Source organism: Taudactylus pleione, unplaced genomic scaffold (assembly GCF_031769625.1).
Source record: "Taudactylus pleione unplaced genomic scaffold, aTauple2 ptg000136l, whole genome shotgun sequence".
In the NCBI taxonomy this organism is placed as follows: domain Eukaryota; kingdom Metazoa; phylum Chordata; class Amphibia; order Anura; family Myobatrachidae; genus Taudactylus; species Taudactylus pleione.
The window spans coordinates 3,486,221-3,500,626 of NW_028284538.1; the positions used below are offsets into that span (position 1 = coordinate 3,486,221).

At 42.9% G+C, this 14,406-nt stretch overlaps 2 protein-coding genes across 5 annotated transcripts in view; one reads left to right on the forward strand and one right to left on the reverse strand.

Moving 5' to 3' along the window:
• The window catches only part of LOC148522909 (alpha/beta hydrolase domain-containing protein 17C-like), a 541,817-nt gene that overhangs the window by 402,187 nt on the left and 125,224 nt on the right, over positions 1 to 14,406 (reverse strand). The window lies entirely within an intron of this gene.
• Positions 1 to 14,406, forward strand: part of STX3 (syntaxin 3) — a 66,587-nt gene that overhangs the window by 35,633 nt on the left and 16,548 nt on the right. For all 4 annotated transcript variants that reach the window (XM_088473514.1, XM_088473513.1, XM_088473515.1 and 1 more), the window contains exons 3-6: positions 1,280 to 1,379; positions 4,648 to 4,722; positions 6,287 to 6,354; positions 13,298 to 13,406. In XM_088473514.1, the coding sequence (XP_088329640.1) occupies positions 1,280 to 1,379; positions 4,648 to 4,722; positions 6,287 to 6,354; positions 13,298 to 13,406 (352 nt within the window). The remainder of the gene's footprint in view (positions 1 to 1,279; positions 1,380 to 4,647; positions 4,723 to 6,286; positions 6,355 to 13,297; positions 13,407 to 14,406) is intronic.

Sequence of the window (14,406 nt, forward strand, 5' to 3'; positions counted from 1 at the left end):
CTTTCTGTTTATATCTCATCAACAAATAGGATTGTCGCATCTGCTGCTTTCATTGCTAAACATTTGAATGTCAGGGGATTATGATTTCATTTTATCTAGGGTTAATTTCCAAAATGAACGTTTCATTTTAGGTTACATTTTTAATTAACACTTTCTCTCATATAATGAAACAAAAACATATCACCCCCTCCTTTACAGTGACAGCATACAGTAGTCTGATGAGATAAAACATCCTAATAACCCTCATAAGAAGCTTATGTAAAGCTTCTTGCAATACAAATCACAACTATGGGCTCATTCATCAATGTGCAGCGATAAGGCTGATTTTTTTTTTTCTTTCTTTTTCTATCATTGTATCATCACTAAAGGTGCATACACACGAAACGATTTTTTGAACGATTTAACTATAACGACGTCGTTATCGTTCAATCATTGAAAAAATCGTTCAGTTTCTCAGTTATAACGATGAACGATTATCGTTCATGCGAGTTCCCGTTTGTAGTTTGTAGTTCATTCCGACTGACCAACTGAACGATTTTCATTAAGGGAAGTTACAAAATCATTTGTATTTAAAAAAATCGTTCATTACACTTTAAAAAATCTGACAGATAATCTGACAGAAAATCGTTCATAAAATCGTTGGTAACAAAATCCAATAGCCGCTAAATTTTTTTTTCTTTTTCATTTATTTCCTCCTTTTATCGTCATCCTCACATGGCAAGAATAGAGAAGGTAATGCGACACTACAAGTAATACCGCTTTACCATGCAAATTGAAAACAGTGCTATCACAGACATGAATCCGTTGAATTTCAGGGCGAGCCCTTCAGATGCCTTTGCCATCCATACAATATACTCCCTTTGATTACTATGCCTCTATAGTCTCCTTACACATGCATTGTGCCCTTGATTGACTCTTTAAAACAAAACATTGCGTGATAACTTCTCTTACTGAGTGTAAGTATAGCCCTGTTTCTGCTTTCTTTTGATGAATATAGGAAGTGAGACACAATGGGTGACATTAATGAAAGCAGTTGTCAAGGTAATAGTGTAGAGGAGGCTGATGATTGGTTGTTCCGGGCAACATAATTTTCTATACTGTTGTTTTCTACAACTGGTCTCATTATGTCTGTCAAAATTAGTTTATGTTTGTTCGACTTAACCAACCTTGTGACACCAAGAGTATATAGGAAAATTGTTCCATTTAATTAATTCATGCCTTATATAAAAGCTTTCTCTCGGGGTGTATAATTTCTGACGTTGTATTATTATCTCTCTAGATCGAGGAAATTCGGCAAAACATCGAAAAGATCTCGGAGAGTGTTAATGAGACAAAGAGACTCCACAGCGTCATCCTGTCAGCGCCACTCCCTGAGCAAAGTGTGTAAATGTACTATAGTTTGAGTAGCGTAATCCTTGCTCATTACATTAACTCCATTTTAGATCTAGGCGTGAATTTTGTGGCTATGGGATATGTGTGGGTGGGAAGAATTTATTTCTGTCAGGACGTAGCAAAACTATCATCAAAATGCTACATTAGGTTGTATAAGAAGTTATAAATTGAAATATAATTGTCCACTTATTTCATTATAAAAGCAGATTTTTATTTTGTACAATACTTTTTTTATAATGACACTTTCATATTTTGAAAGGTCTGTATTTCTTGTTAATCTAACCTGCCAGATCCCAGCATGGAGAGGTTTAGTCAAAGAGGAGATACTCTCCACAGATAACAAGTGAATTCAAGGAGTAGCAGTCTCTCTCCCTCTCTCTCTCTTTGGGGGGGGGTGGCGATTAGGGTTAGGCACCACCGGGGGGAGGTTAGGGTTAGGCATCCCCCCCGGGAGGGTTAGGTTTAGGGTGCGGGGAGGGGGGGTTAGGTTTAGGCCCCCCCGGGGGGAACTTAAGGTTAGGCACCACCCCGGGGAGTTTAGGGTTAGGCACCCCTAAGGGAGGGCTAGGTTTAGGGGGGGGGAGGGTTTGGTAACCTGTCGAGATTTCATCCTCTCGGACTGACGCTTTCAGGATTTGAACCAGCGGATAAACAGCCGCTGGCATTTCAATCCCATTACATAGAAATAGAAACATCAGGTACTTCTTGCAATGAAATAACAATGTTCAGTTTTATTTATTATATACAACAAAGAGCACTGGTGTATGAGTGACTCAACTCTTGTCCAGCCTTCAAATTTTTTGGGGAGATTTATCAAACCTTCGAAAGAGGACTAGTGCAGATTTTCTGTATAGCAACAGACAGAGGCTCCTACCCTGCTTGATGATAGGGGCTGCCTGCGGTGCTGCAGTCTGGACGTTCGGAGTTCCGGACTGCCCGTGTCGCACCACCTGCCAAGTCTACCGGTTCTGGCAGGCACTAGGAAAGACTCTTGTGCAGAAACATTGGCTGCAGCCCCTAGAAGCCGGGTAGGGCAAACGGAAAGACAGGTGGTTGCTTCCCACCGGAAGCACTTTCTCTGTTAAACTCGTACTGGACTAGCAGTCCCAGGGGGAGAAAACACCTTCCCTGGGACTGCCTGTTTTGTATGTTTTTAGCAGTTAGTACTTCCCATGGATAGTCATTGCCAGTACATGGACTGCAACTGGCTCACTGGAGGTGGTGGCGGGTTTTACTGGCGGTGCTGCAGTCCCTAGGTAAAATCCGCCACTGATGGCAACCAATCAAATACTAGCTATCATTTATCTAGTACAGTCTATGAAATAATAGCTGCACTCTGATTGGTTGATATGGGGAACATCTCCACTTGTCTCTTTAGAAGGTATGATAAATGTATCCCTTGCTATGCTATCTGAAAGCCTGTGACTTGATGCGGTAGGGTGCTTTGCTAGTGAAAGTTGTACAAATATGCACCAATTCATAGTGTCATGGTCCTGCGGGCCGACCCGCCAGATATGCTACTCTGAGAATCGCCACCTGTGACTTTACTGGCTACCTCAGCACGTGTGATTACTAAAACACAGTCACTACTACCAGCAAAGGGAGAAGTTTAGTGCTAAACACAAGGTGAGCCTTTGCCCTTACCGGCACACACAATTATGAACACTAATAAATGGTTACATGGGCCACATGAGGCCGTGAGTCAAAGAATAAAAGAACCAGAACTAGAATTTTGAGTATTTCATTCCAAGAATATCTTCAAAGCTTATGTTACAAAAAAGTTACAAAGATGATAATAATTTTAAAAGGTCACACCTGTTACTCACAATTTCAAGAAATAAAAGAAAATAACAAAAACATGGAAGAAACACCGTTCGGATCACCTGGACCAGGCCAAACGATAGCGGAAGTGAGGTCTCTCCCAACAGATATGGTTGCACCTTGTCTCCTCGCGAGTAATGCACTCTGTTTCATATCAAACACATATATTTATATCCCTTTGCAGGCTGCTCTTGGTCATTCCTCCCTTTGGGATAGTTTTAACCCTTCCCAGATCAGAATTAATTGTTTAGGTGACTGTAACACAGGAACTCCTGGTCACATGAGCAGGGGTTACTTAATTACTCACTCCATCCTGTTTGAAGTTTGGAGACCAGGCTTGTGTCAACAGACCTGGACACTTTTTACAGCTGGCTAGAAAGAAGATTTGACACCTTGCTGACCTGGATGTCTCTCCTTGGCCTGTAAGCCTGGCTCCCTGTGGTGTTATAAACAGACCCCAGTCTTTTGATCAGTGGGCCTGATTCAAACCCGCTCGCTAAGCTGCGTTTGCATGCAGATAGCCAATTTTCACTATCTGCGCATGCGTATAAGTTGCAGTGTGCATGCGCAAACCAGTCACTGCGATCGGGAAGCGATCACACGTAGTACACAAACTGCTCGCTACATTGAGTGACAGGATGAGCTGTTTGTGGGTGGTGACAGGGAGAGGTAGAGGAAAACGGGGGAGTGGCGGTGCGAACGCAGGCGTGCCTGTGCATTCTAATGGAGTTTCAGGGGCGTGCATAATTAACAAGGAGCTTCATTGTACACGTCACCTGGCTGTGTTTCTCATTGCAGGGATCGCAGTGCTTGCGGCAGGGTAGGGTCAACCACAAGTGCTGCGTGCGTGTCCGATAGTACTCGATGTTACTGATATTGCATACACTTCCTGGAAATGTCGTGTGCTACTAAGGGAAAATGGGCGTCTTATGACTGGCTAGGGGCGTCTTACATACAGCCCGCGATCACACACTAAGACATAGTGGGTGTACTAATGTCTTACCGTGCGATCGCAGCTTTTGCATATATTAGCATCTAGCGAGCGGGTCTGAATCAAGCCCAGTGTTCCATGCCAGAAGAACACAGATATTAACATCTTATACATTGAGGGCCTAGTGGCTATAAGTAAACACTAACCAGTCTATTACCTCCCAGCCATCTGCCCTACAATTTGAAAGACATATTTTTCTACACAATATACAGAGCAGTCTATGAAGATGACATGTTCATAACCAGGGTTATGCTACACATAGCAAACATTCTTATTCTGTAATCTTAATATGCATTATTTTCTAAAGCATTGTAAAAATAAGTAGTTGCTAAAAGTTACAGCAAATTTGCACTGTTCTTAAATAAGTCCACAAATGTTTTGCCATAGCTGATGTCAAATACCATGTATTCCAACAATCACATCCACTATAAATTACTTTTCAGAAACAAAGGATGAATTGGAGAACTTGACTCTAGAGATCAAGAAAGCAGCAAATAGCGTCCGTTCACGATTAAAGGGTGAGTGTCATGTGTATAAGGCTGTGGTTAACTGATCATATGCAAATTTCTGCATTCTCTATCTAGAGCAGTGATTTTCAATCTTTTTCGACTCAAGGCACACTACACACTACGTTGCGACATGTGTGACCAATAAAAAAACATACATATTGGTTCCCACATAAAAAAAATACACACACATTGGCCTCCACAGGAATAAAACACGCTACATTGGCCTCCACAGGAATAAAACAAACTACATTGGCGTCCACAGGAATAAAACACACTACATTGGCCTCCACCGGAATAAAACACACTACATTGGCCTCCACAGGAATAAAACACACTACATTGGCCTCCACAGGAATAAAACACGCTACATTGGCCTCCACAGGAATAAAACACGCTACATTGGCCTCCACAGGAATAAAACACGCTACATTGGCCTCCACAGGAATAAAACACACTACATTGGTCTCCACAGGAATAAAACACGCTACATTGGACTCCACAGGAATAAAAAACACTACATTGGCCTCCACAGGAAAAAAACACACTACATTGGCCTCCACAGGAATAAAACACGCTACATTAGCCTCCACAGGAATAAAACACGCTACATTGGCCTCCACAGGAATAAAATACACTACATTGGCTTCCACAGGAATAAAACATGCTACATTGGCCTCCACAGGAATAAAACACGCTACATTGGCCTCCACAGGAATAAAACACGCTACATTGGCTTCCACAGGAATAAAACACACTACATTGGTCTCCACAGGAATAAAACACGCTACATTGGACTCCACAGGAATAAAAAACACTACATTGGCCTCCACAGGAAAAAAACACACTACATTGGCCTCCACAGGAATAAAACACGCTACATTAGCCTCCACAGGAATAAAACACGCTACATTGGCCTCCACAGGAATAAAATACACTACATTGGCTTCCACAGGAATAAAACATGCTACACTGGCCTCCACTGGAATAAAACACACTACATTGGCCTCCTCAGGAATAAAACACACTACAGTACAAGTGCGCTGAGCTGACTGCCACAGCACACTTGACAACCACTCACAGTGGTTGAAAAACACTGCTCTAGAGACTAATTTCAGTATTTTTGACTTAAAGGGAGTTCCATATATCCATAGAATGTATAGTGTATAAGGTGCATTAGGGTCCGTCAACATGGCTGTAGAAAAGGTGTTCTTCTCTTGATGTCCTGTAGATGATATCAGGGTGGTGTTGCACCAGAGCCTGTGGTCCACACTTTATATTTCGAGGCTAAGGAACAGGGTATTGGCTGTGGGTGGTGTAGGCTGATTACAAGTCACAGAATGCTATGTCTCCAGTGAATTTACAATAAACGCGTTTCGACACTGGTATGTAGCTACTTGGTTCTTTTTCAAGAAATGATGGTTGATGGACTAGATAGCATAATCTGCTTTATTTTCTATTTCAACAGCTAATGTGAAAACTCAAATAGTCTAAGGTTCTTGCAGCATGCATAGATTGTTCCTGAAGAGCAATTTCTACTAAAATCTCTGTTTTTTTTTGTTTTACCTTTTTATAGCAATGGAACAGTCTATAGAGCAGGATGACATGCAATCTTCTGCAGACCTTCGAATACGGAAATCTCAGGTGAGAGCAGTAAATTAATGATGAATAGTGTGCGACACAGTCCAGTATCATACTCTGTCATATTTATGTCTTAATGTTCTTTTTAGCTTGATGCGTTGGGTATGCAATGTTTTCCCTTGCATCAGAAAATGAGTTGAAGTTCACTATAATGTGCTCCGGTTGTCGGATAGTACAGTTAGATCAGTGGTCACCAACCTTAATTGGAGTGTGAGCTACTCGAGAAAAATTAATCCTCCTGAAGAGCTACTGTCATTCAAAAAGTGCTCTAACAACTCACCTTGTAATACTGCAGGTTCTTATCATGTTAATTAAATACAGGCAGGGCTGAACGGGAGTCGCTCGCGATGTCCATCATATATTGTGGCGCTCTGCCGTGGCGTCAGCGCCGTGGGTGAAGCCACAGGGAAGCGCGCATTAGGTGATTTCCATAGCAGCTTTGGCAATCACCTAACATGTTTCCATGTGGCTCCACCCTCAGCATCGATGCCAACGGGGGAGCAAGCATCAGAGGTCACTTCCTCATAGTTGGCTCCGAGCTACCCAAATTACGTCCGCGAGCTACCGGGTTGGTGACCACTGAGTTAATGAACCACGGGTTGTCGGACAGGACAGTCAGATGAAACATGGAACCCCAGGGAAAATTCCTCAAGGTCCTGGTGAATGGTACCCTGGTAATGGGATGGTGTGGATTTTTTATTTTTGTTTTTGTCCACATCCTACCTTTCCCAAAACTATTCCTACTTAGGGCGGTATTCAATTAGTTTCGCACCCGCGGAAAAGTTTTGCATGCCATACTTTTTGCCGACATCGCGTGTTTTGGACGTGAAAACTTTTCGTGCGCGCCCCCGCTATTCACCGTATTCAATTCCAAAACACGTGGAAACGCAACCCGGCGAATGTAAACCAGGCGAAAATTGCTGTCAGAATTGGGGAAATCAGCCTGACAAAAACATGCACTAACATTGGGAAATGTAAATAGCTCTAATAGAGCTATTTGGGGTACTAGTGTCAATTGCTTCTAATTAGCGTCTTTACACAAGTGGTGAAGAATAGCATTAAGCAGTATTTAAAAAAAAACGCACCTATAGCATGCACCTGCAATAAAAAAAAACACCTCCCCCATACTTGCAGACCTCCCAAAAGTCTATGTCGCTAGTTTTTATGTTTGTCCCCCCACTTTGTACTTTTTCGCCCCCAAATTCAAAGTACTTTTGGGGTGTTCCTCACTTTTTTTTTAAGGTATTTTTTGGCACAGTTCTCCTTTGGTGGACTGTCCCAAAGGTTCTGAGTGGTTTCCCCTCCTTTGCACCCCAAAATAAAGATTTTGGATTTTTTTTCTCCACCTATTCAGAGGCAATCTTTTTTGCGTATTACATTGCATTGCGTTTCCACGTATGAGAAAACTATTTGGAATTGAATACGGAGATAAGTTTCCGCCTGGCGAAAAATAGCAATCCGCGATACTTTTCCGCGGATCTCGGCTTTTCGCGGCTAATTGAATACGGGCCTTAGAGTGCTTACGATACTATTGGCATTATAAAACATGGCGTAGGAAAGTGTCAGGTTACTCATATGATCACACTAGTGTATTTGCTTGTTTTAGGCAACCACAGTCATGCTGTAGGAGTATAATGGAGATGGAACTTAGGGAGGATAAAGATATTTTTTTTCTGGGCAGACTCGGAAGTTACGTACATTAAACAAGATGGTTGGGCAAGTGCAGAATGTAAGGCATTCATTGTATATTTGAAATCCTGGGTATTTTTATTTATTTTTAACAAGTTTATTATTGACAGATTGACAAAATAACAAAATACATAAGTATTACAATGTCAGGTAAAATAAACATAGTAAATATAAATATAGTAGAAGGCATATATTTTAGAACAATAAAACATTGACATAAAGATGTCTGTATTGTACCCTATAAAATACAGAGCAAAACACATAATAACCATTTAAATCTATTACACCTGTGGACAAAACTTCCAAATTGTACCAGGTTGTTAAACCGAAACATTTTCGCAATGCTTCCCTTATAATACAGGTTGAGTCTCCCATATCCAAATATTCCAAAATACGGAATATTCCGAAATACGGAATATTTTTGGCATGACTGAGATAATTAAGCCTTCGATTTTTAATAGTTCAATGTACACAAACTTGGCCTAAGGCACAAATTATTAAAAATATTGTATACAATTACCTTCAGGCTGTGTGTATAAGGTGTATATGAAACATAAATGAATTTCATGTATGTACACAAACTTTCTTTGAGCCACAAAATTATTGAAAATATTGTATAAAAGGACCTGCAGGCTGTATGTATAAAGTGTATGCAACGCATAAATACATTCTGTGTGTATATTTGGGTCTCATTCCCAAGATATTTCATTATGGTATGCAATTATTCCAAATTACGGAATATTCTGTTATCCAAAATACCCCTGGTCCCAAGCATTTTGGATATGGGAGACTCAACCTGTACATCAGAAAGTGTGAGAACATATGGGAGCCAAACATCAAAAAAAACCTTTCTGTCATTTTCTCTTTGTGTAAAGAAGTCTCGGACCAGTCCATAAAAAATAAAAAGGAGAATTTGGTATGAAATAAGTGTATGGGGATAGGTTCTGATGAGATCCAGTGTGACAGGATAGTTTTTTTTTTTTGCAGCTGCCAATTTAATAAGTAGAACGCGATTACCTTTTGTTAATCTACACTCCATATGGGTTGGATATATACCCCCAAAAAAACATTATCTAGTAATCGTAAACTCTATTTTCAATATAGTATTAATATAAGTTTGGAGAGAGTTCCAAAATGACTGGACTTGAGAACGAGACCATAAACAATGCATACTATCTGCATCGGGGGTTCCACATTTGTAGCAGTTTGAGTCTTGTGCTTCTCCTATAACAAATTTTAGTTTTGGGGTGAAATATGCCCTATGCAATATTTTTATATGCATTTCCATATATGATGCTGAAGTTAAATGTTTATGGAGTCTCATATAGGCTTCTAGCATGTTTGCCATGGTAAGGCTGGATATTTTTTTAATAGAAACAGATACGTGAACCTACTGTATATAATTAACATTGCTAGAAACACTGGAATATATTTATGGAAATAAGCACATGGGTAACTATGCAACTCACACCAACCAATCAGATGTTTGCTTTTATGTTATATTTTGATTGCTAGAATCTAATTGGCTGCAATAACTTACAGCAAGTGTTCTGAGTAGCATATATAGGGCCTGATTCATTACGGATCGCAACTGCTATTCCACACACAGACGGCCGATTGTTGCATTCTGAGTATGCAGTGCGCGAAGGTCTCACTGCGATCGCAGACATTCCGCAGACTCATCACAGAGTGATTGACAGGAAGTGAGCGTTTGGGGGTGTTACCGGGAGGTCCTAGCAAAACGCAGACCGGTCAATGCATTTTAACGCCGTTACAGGGGCGTGCATAAATTATCCACTGCGATGGCATGCGCAGTTTGAGCTCCCACTGCGTGCGACGAGGTTAGCAATTTCTGAGTTCTGTGCAATTGTGCGTGAGGCTCCGATGGTACTTGATGATACCAATGGTTTTGCAGACTTGCAATGTATTACAGATGTGAGTAAGGAGAAGTGGGCGTCCTTATGTTGAGCTGTGACGGCATAGCGATTGCAAATATTAGCATATTTTCGCAGTGGGTCTGCGTGCGTATTCGCAGCTGCCATCGCAATAGCGATCTGTAGTGATTCAGGCCCATAGGAAGGTGTCTATAAATCCAGTCATGACCTGCACGCCCATGGTTTTATCTGCTGAGATAGCAGCTGTTTACCATAACAAAGAGAAGGAGTGTATTCAGCATGATGTGGTATTTCAGCAGTTGGAAATTTCCTGCTTTGAACATCTTTGTTAATGGTTGTTCAATTTCCTTGGTGCCCTAGGCAGCTAACCACAGTGCATGGTATACACAGGGCCGCAACTAGGGGGGGGCTAGAGGTGCACGTGCCCCGGGTGCCAGATTGCAGGGGGTGAAAAAGCTGACTCGAGGTGGCTAGGGGGCTGCAGACTCAGAAAACGGCCATCCAAAAATGGCCGCTGCCAAAGAGGAGACAAATGCTAGAGGTCCTTACTGATCAAGGGGGTTTATGCTCATTGCCAGGGGGTTTATGCCAGCCGTCCGCATGGACGAGCAAGGAGAAACTTCAGGTACAGGAAGGGAGGGGGCGCAAAATTGCTGCCTTGCACCGGGTGACAGATATCCTAGTTTCGGCCCTGGTATACTAGTACATGTTTCCCCATCCAGGTCATTTTACCATTCAGGAAGTGTCAGGGTATTCCTTAGTGCAGGACAGAACAAACGTAGTAATAAAATGAGACTTGGGGGGAGATGTACTAAGCTCTGAAAAGTAATAAACTGGTGAGTGATAAACCACAAACCACTCAGCTCCCAACTGTCATGTTACAGGCTGTGTTTGAAAAATGACAGTTGGGAGCTGATTGGCTGGTGGTTTATCACTCTCCAGTTTATCACTTTTCAGAGCTTAGTACATCTGGTGAAGAGGAAGCCATACACAGTTTTACTACATTTATTATAAAGCAGGAAGCAAGCTGGTCAGACTTTCTGCCAAAAAATATTGGCAGTCTCAGGGCTGATAAATGATGGAGAGAAGCTTGGAATCTATTCGAGATGGGAGCACATATGGGAGAGACCTGACTTTTTTAAAGTTAATTTGTTTACTGCAAGTTACCTATAGGGACTGCTGTGCAGAGGGACTGCAGCAGATAACTATAATATCTGCTGTGGACCCCGATAATACATTCAAGGGGCACTTAAAGTGATGCAGAACAGGTCTGAAAATGAAAGTTTTTACCGCAAAATTAGTTTGATACTTCTCGTACTGATCATATAGCCTACTAAGCACTTTTTACCCTTGAAATCTGGGTGGACAAATAGGCAATATACACCACATAGGGGGTCTATTTACTAAGCAGTGTTAGGAGACAGAGTGAAAAGTGATAAGAAAGTGATAAGGTGCCAGCCAATCAGCTCCCAACTGTCATCTCACAGGCTGTGTTTGAAAAATGACAGTTGGGAGCTGATTGGCTGGTACCTTATCACTTTCTTATCACTTTTCACTCTGTCTCCTAACACTGCTTAGTAAATAGGCCCATAATCTCATGTATTCAACTCCTATTATGCATTAGAATGTAGGCTTGTGAGCAGGACCCTCTTACCATCTTGTCTGTCTGTTCATACCAATCACCAGATGTTCTAAGCTCTGAAAAGTGATAAACTGGAGAGTGATAAACCACCAGCCAATCAGCTCCCAACTGTACTTTTCAATGAGTGGAGCTGAGTGACTGGTCAGTTATCACACTGCACTTTATCACTTTTCAGAGCTTAGTACATCTCCCTCATGAGTTATCCTGATCTACAGTATATATATAGAGAGTCTGAACTGTGGAGAAGTGGACCAGTGGAGAAGTTGAACAATAGCAACCAATCAGCTTCTACCTATCATTTTATAGAATGTACTTGATAAATGCTACCTCAAGGCTGATTGGTTGCTATAGACAACATCTCCACTGTTTTCACTGCTTGAAACATCAACCTCATAGGAATGAGCTGAAGGAATCACAACACAACCAATATACACAGGGCCGGCGCTAGGCTGTGCTGCGCCCAGCGCTGTCCTGTGTTGCCGCCCCTTCCCTCCTCCGCTCCCTCCCCTGAGCTTAAATATCAACTATAGCGCTGGGAGGGAGGTGGGCGTTTCCTGCCCCCTCCGGAAACAGTAGCGCTCCAGGCAACGGACTGGCTTGCCCGTGCCTGGAGCCGCTACTGAATATACAGTACATCTGTGCCAGCAGAATCCTACTTCCAATAACCATAGTTAGTCAGCCACCTCTTCAAGCCTCCCAAATACATACCTCCAAAAGTGTTGGGTTTACATAGGGCAGTGACGGCTAATAACTGTACATAAGCTATGAGATATTCATTTGGAGATATGACTGTGTGGATGGGCTGCCTTGTGGGCTTATTGTGCAGCATAAAATGTCATTATTTTCCAGCAAGGCGTGTTGGGAGGTATGTAAATAGGGCCACCCATCCTCGACAGCATACCTCCCAACATGACCCTCTCCAGGAGGGACACAATGCTCAGGTCCTGGACTTCCCTGGTAAGAGGAGGGGCTGCAGCGCAGTTCAATATTCAAATAGGGGAGCCACACCAACTGTCATTTCACACACTGCCAAACATCACTGGCTGGGACTCACTGGCAGTTGGTGTGACTCCCCTATTTGAAGTTTGGACTGTACTGCAGCCTCATCTCTGGAGCCCACACCAATCATAAATTACCAGGGAAGTCCAGGACCAGAGCATTGTGTCCCTCCTGGAGAGGGTCATGTTGGGAGGTATGCTCAACAGCTATGTAAAGAGGTACAAATTGTAATCCCCTGGTACAACCAACTAAAAGATTCTAAAAGTTCTTGGTGAACAGGATTTGATATATATATTTTTTTTTAATTCAGAAATACTTTTACATCATGAACATTAAGTTCTAGCAACTGGGATTGGGTTTTTAGTGCTGCATCCTGCTTTTAGATGATGCTGAAAAACTTTTGGATATTGTGTGTATTGCCTGATTGTCCTTACAGGGGTTACAGAGCTCTCTGTCTTTACCGCCAGTACTTTGGAATGCTTGTTGTGTCTTGTAAGGAGTATATAATACAACTGAACAAGAGGTTCCACAGGTGATAAACCTATGGGCAACATTTGCACTAGGAGTGCGGATGCCGCTGGCATAGAAGATTCTCCCTGACCTATTGTCTTGTTTTCAAAAATTATTAGCGCTCTTACTAGATTATAAAATACAAAATTTGGTATCTGCTTGTCTGATGGTTGTTAGGGCACTATATAGAATGTAACTCTTCTTTCCACAGCACTCGGTCCTTTCTCGGAAGTTTGTGGATGTAATGACAAAGTACAACGAGGCCCAGGTGGATTTTAGAGAGCGAAGCAAAGGAAGAATCCAGAGACAGCTGGAGATCAGTGAGTCACTGTCACCTGTTCTCTTGTGTGGCTTTCTGTATTGTGTCTCTGTCGTACTGAGAAAAGCAAAAGTTATTTTCTATGTATTTGGGTGCAAGACCATTGTTAGAGAATTGCTGCAGTGGGCATAAACATTAGAAACAATATGTGTTAAAAAATCAGTCCGTAACTAGGGTGGTGAGGCCGGTGCCGTCTCACAGAGCGCTGGATGCCCTGGGGCAGCCCAGCCGCCACCACAATCTGTATTTGCAGGGTGCCCTCTGCGATGTATGTTACGCAGCGGTGCGCCCAGGCAGTTACAGCCCTTCTCTCACTCTTGAGCTCCATCTGGCACCTGTGACTCTCGGTTCCTCCCACAGCGATGTGCCCAAGCAGCAGCAGGCGGTAGCCCTGCTCTCACTCTGGAGCTCTGCCTGGCGCTTGCGACTGTCCCGGCTCCTGTGTGTGCATCCTCCTCTCTGTGTGACACCTCCTCCTTCTCCCTGTGCCCGGTAACGGACTAGTGTGACTGAGGACACAGACATTGAGGTGAGGGTGCTAGAAAAACAGACATGGAGGTGAGGGTGATGGGGACACAGACATTAGGGTGCTGGGGATACAAACATGAGGGTGCTGGGGAAACAAACATGAGGGTGCTGGGGATACTTTCATGAGTGTGCTGGGGATACAGACAGAGTGCAGGTGCTGGAGATACAGACATGAGGGTGCTGGGGATACAGATAGGGTGCAGGTGCTCAGGATACAGACATGAGGGTGCTGGGGTACAGACAGACATGAGTGTGCTGGGAATACAGACAGAGTGCAGGTGCTGGAGATACAGACATGAGGGTGCTGGGAATACAGACAGACATGAGGATGCTAGGCACACAGACACCTGCTAGGCACCCTGCAGGTGCTCAGGATACAGACATGAGGGTGCTGGGGTACAGATGGGGTGCAGGTGCTGGAGATACAGACATGAGGGTGCTGGGGTACAGACAGGGTGCAGGTGCTCAGGATA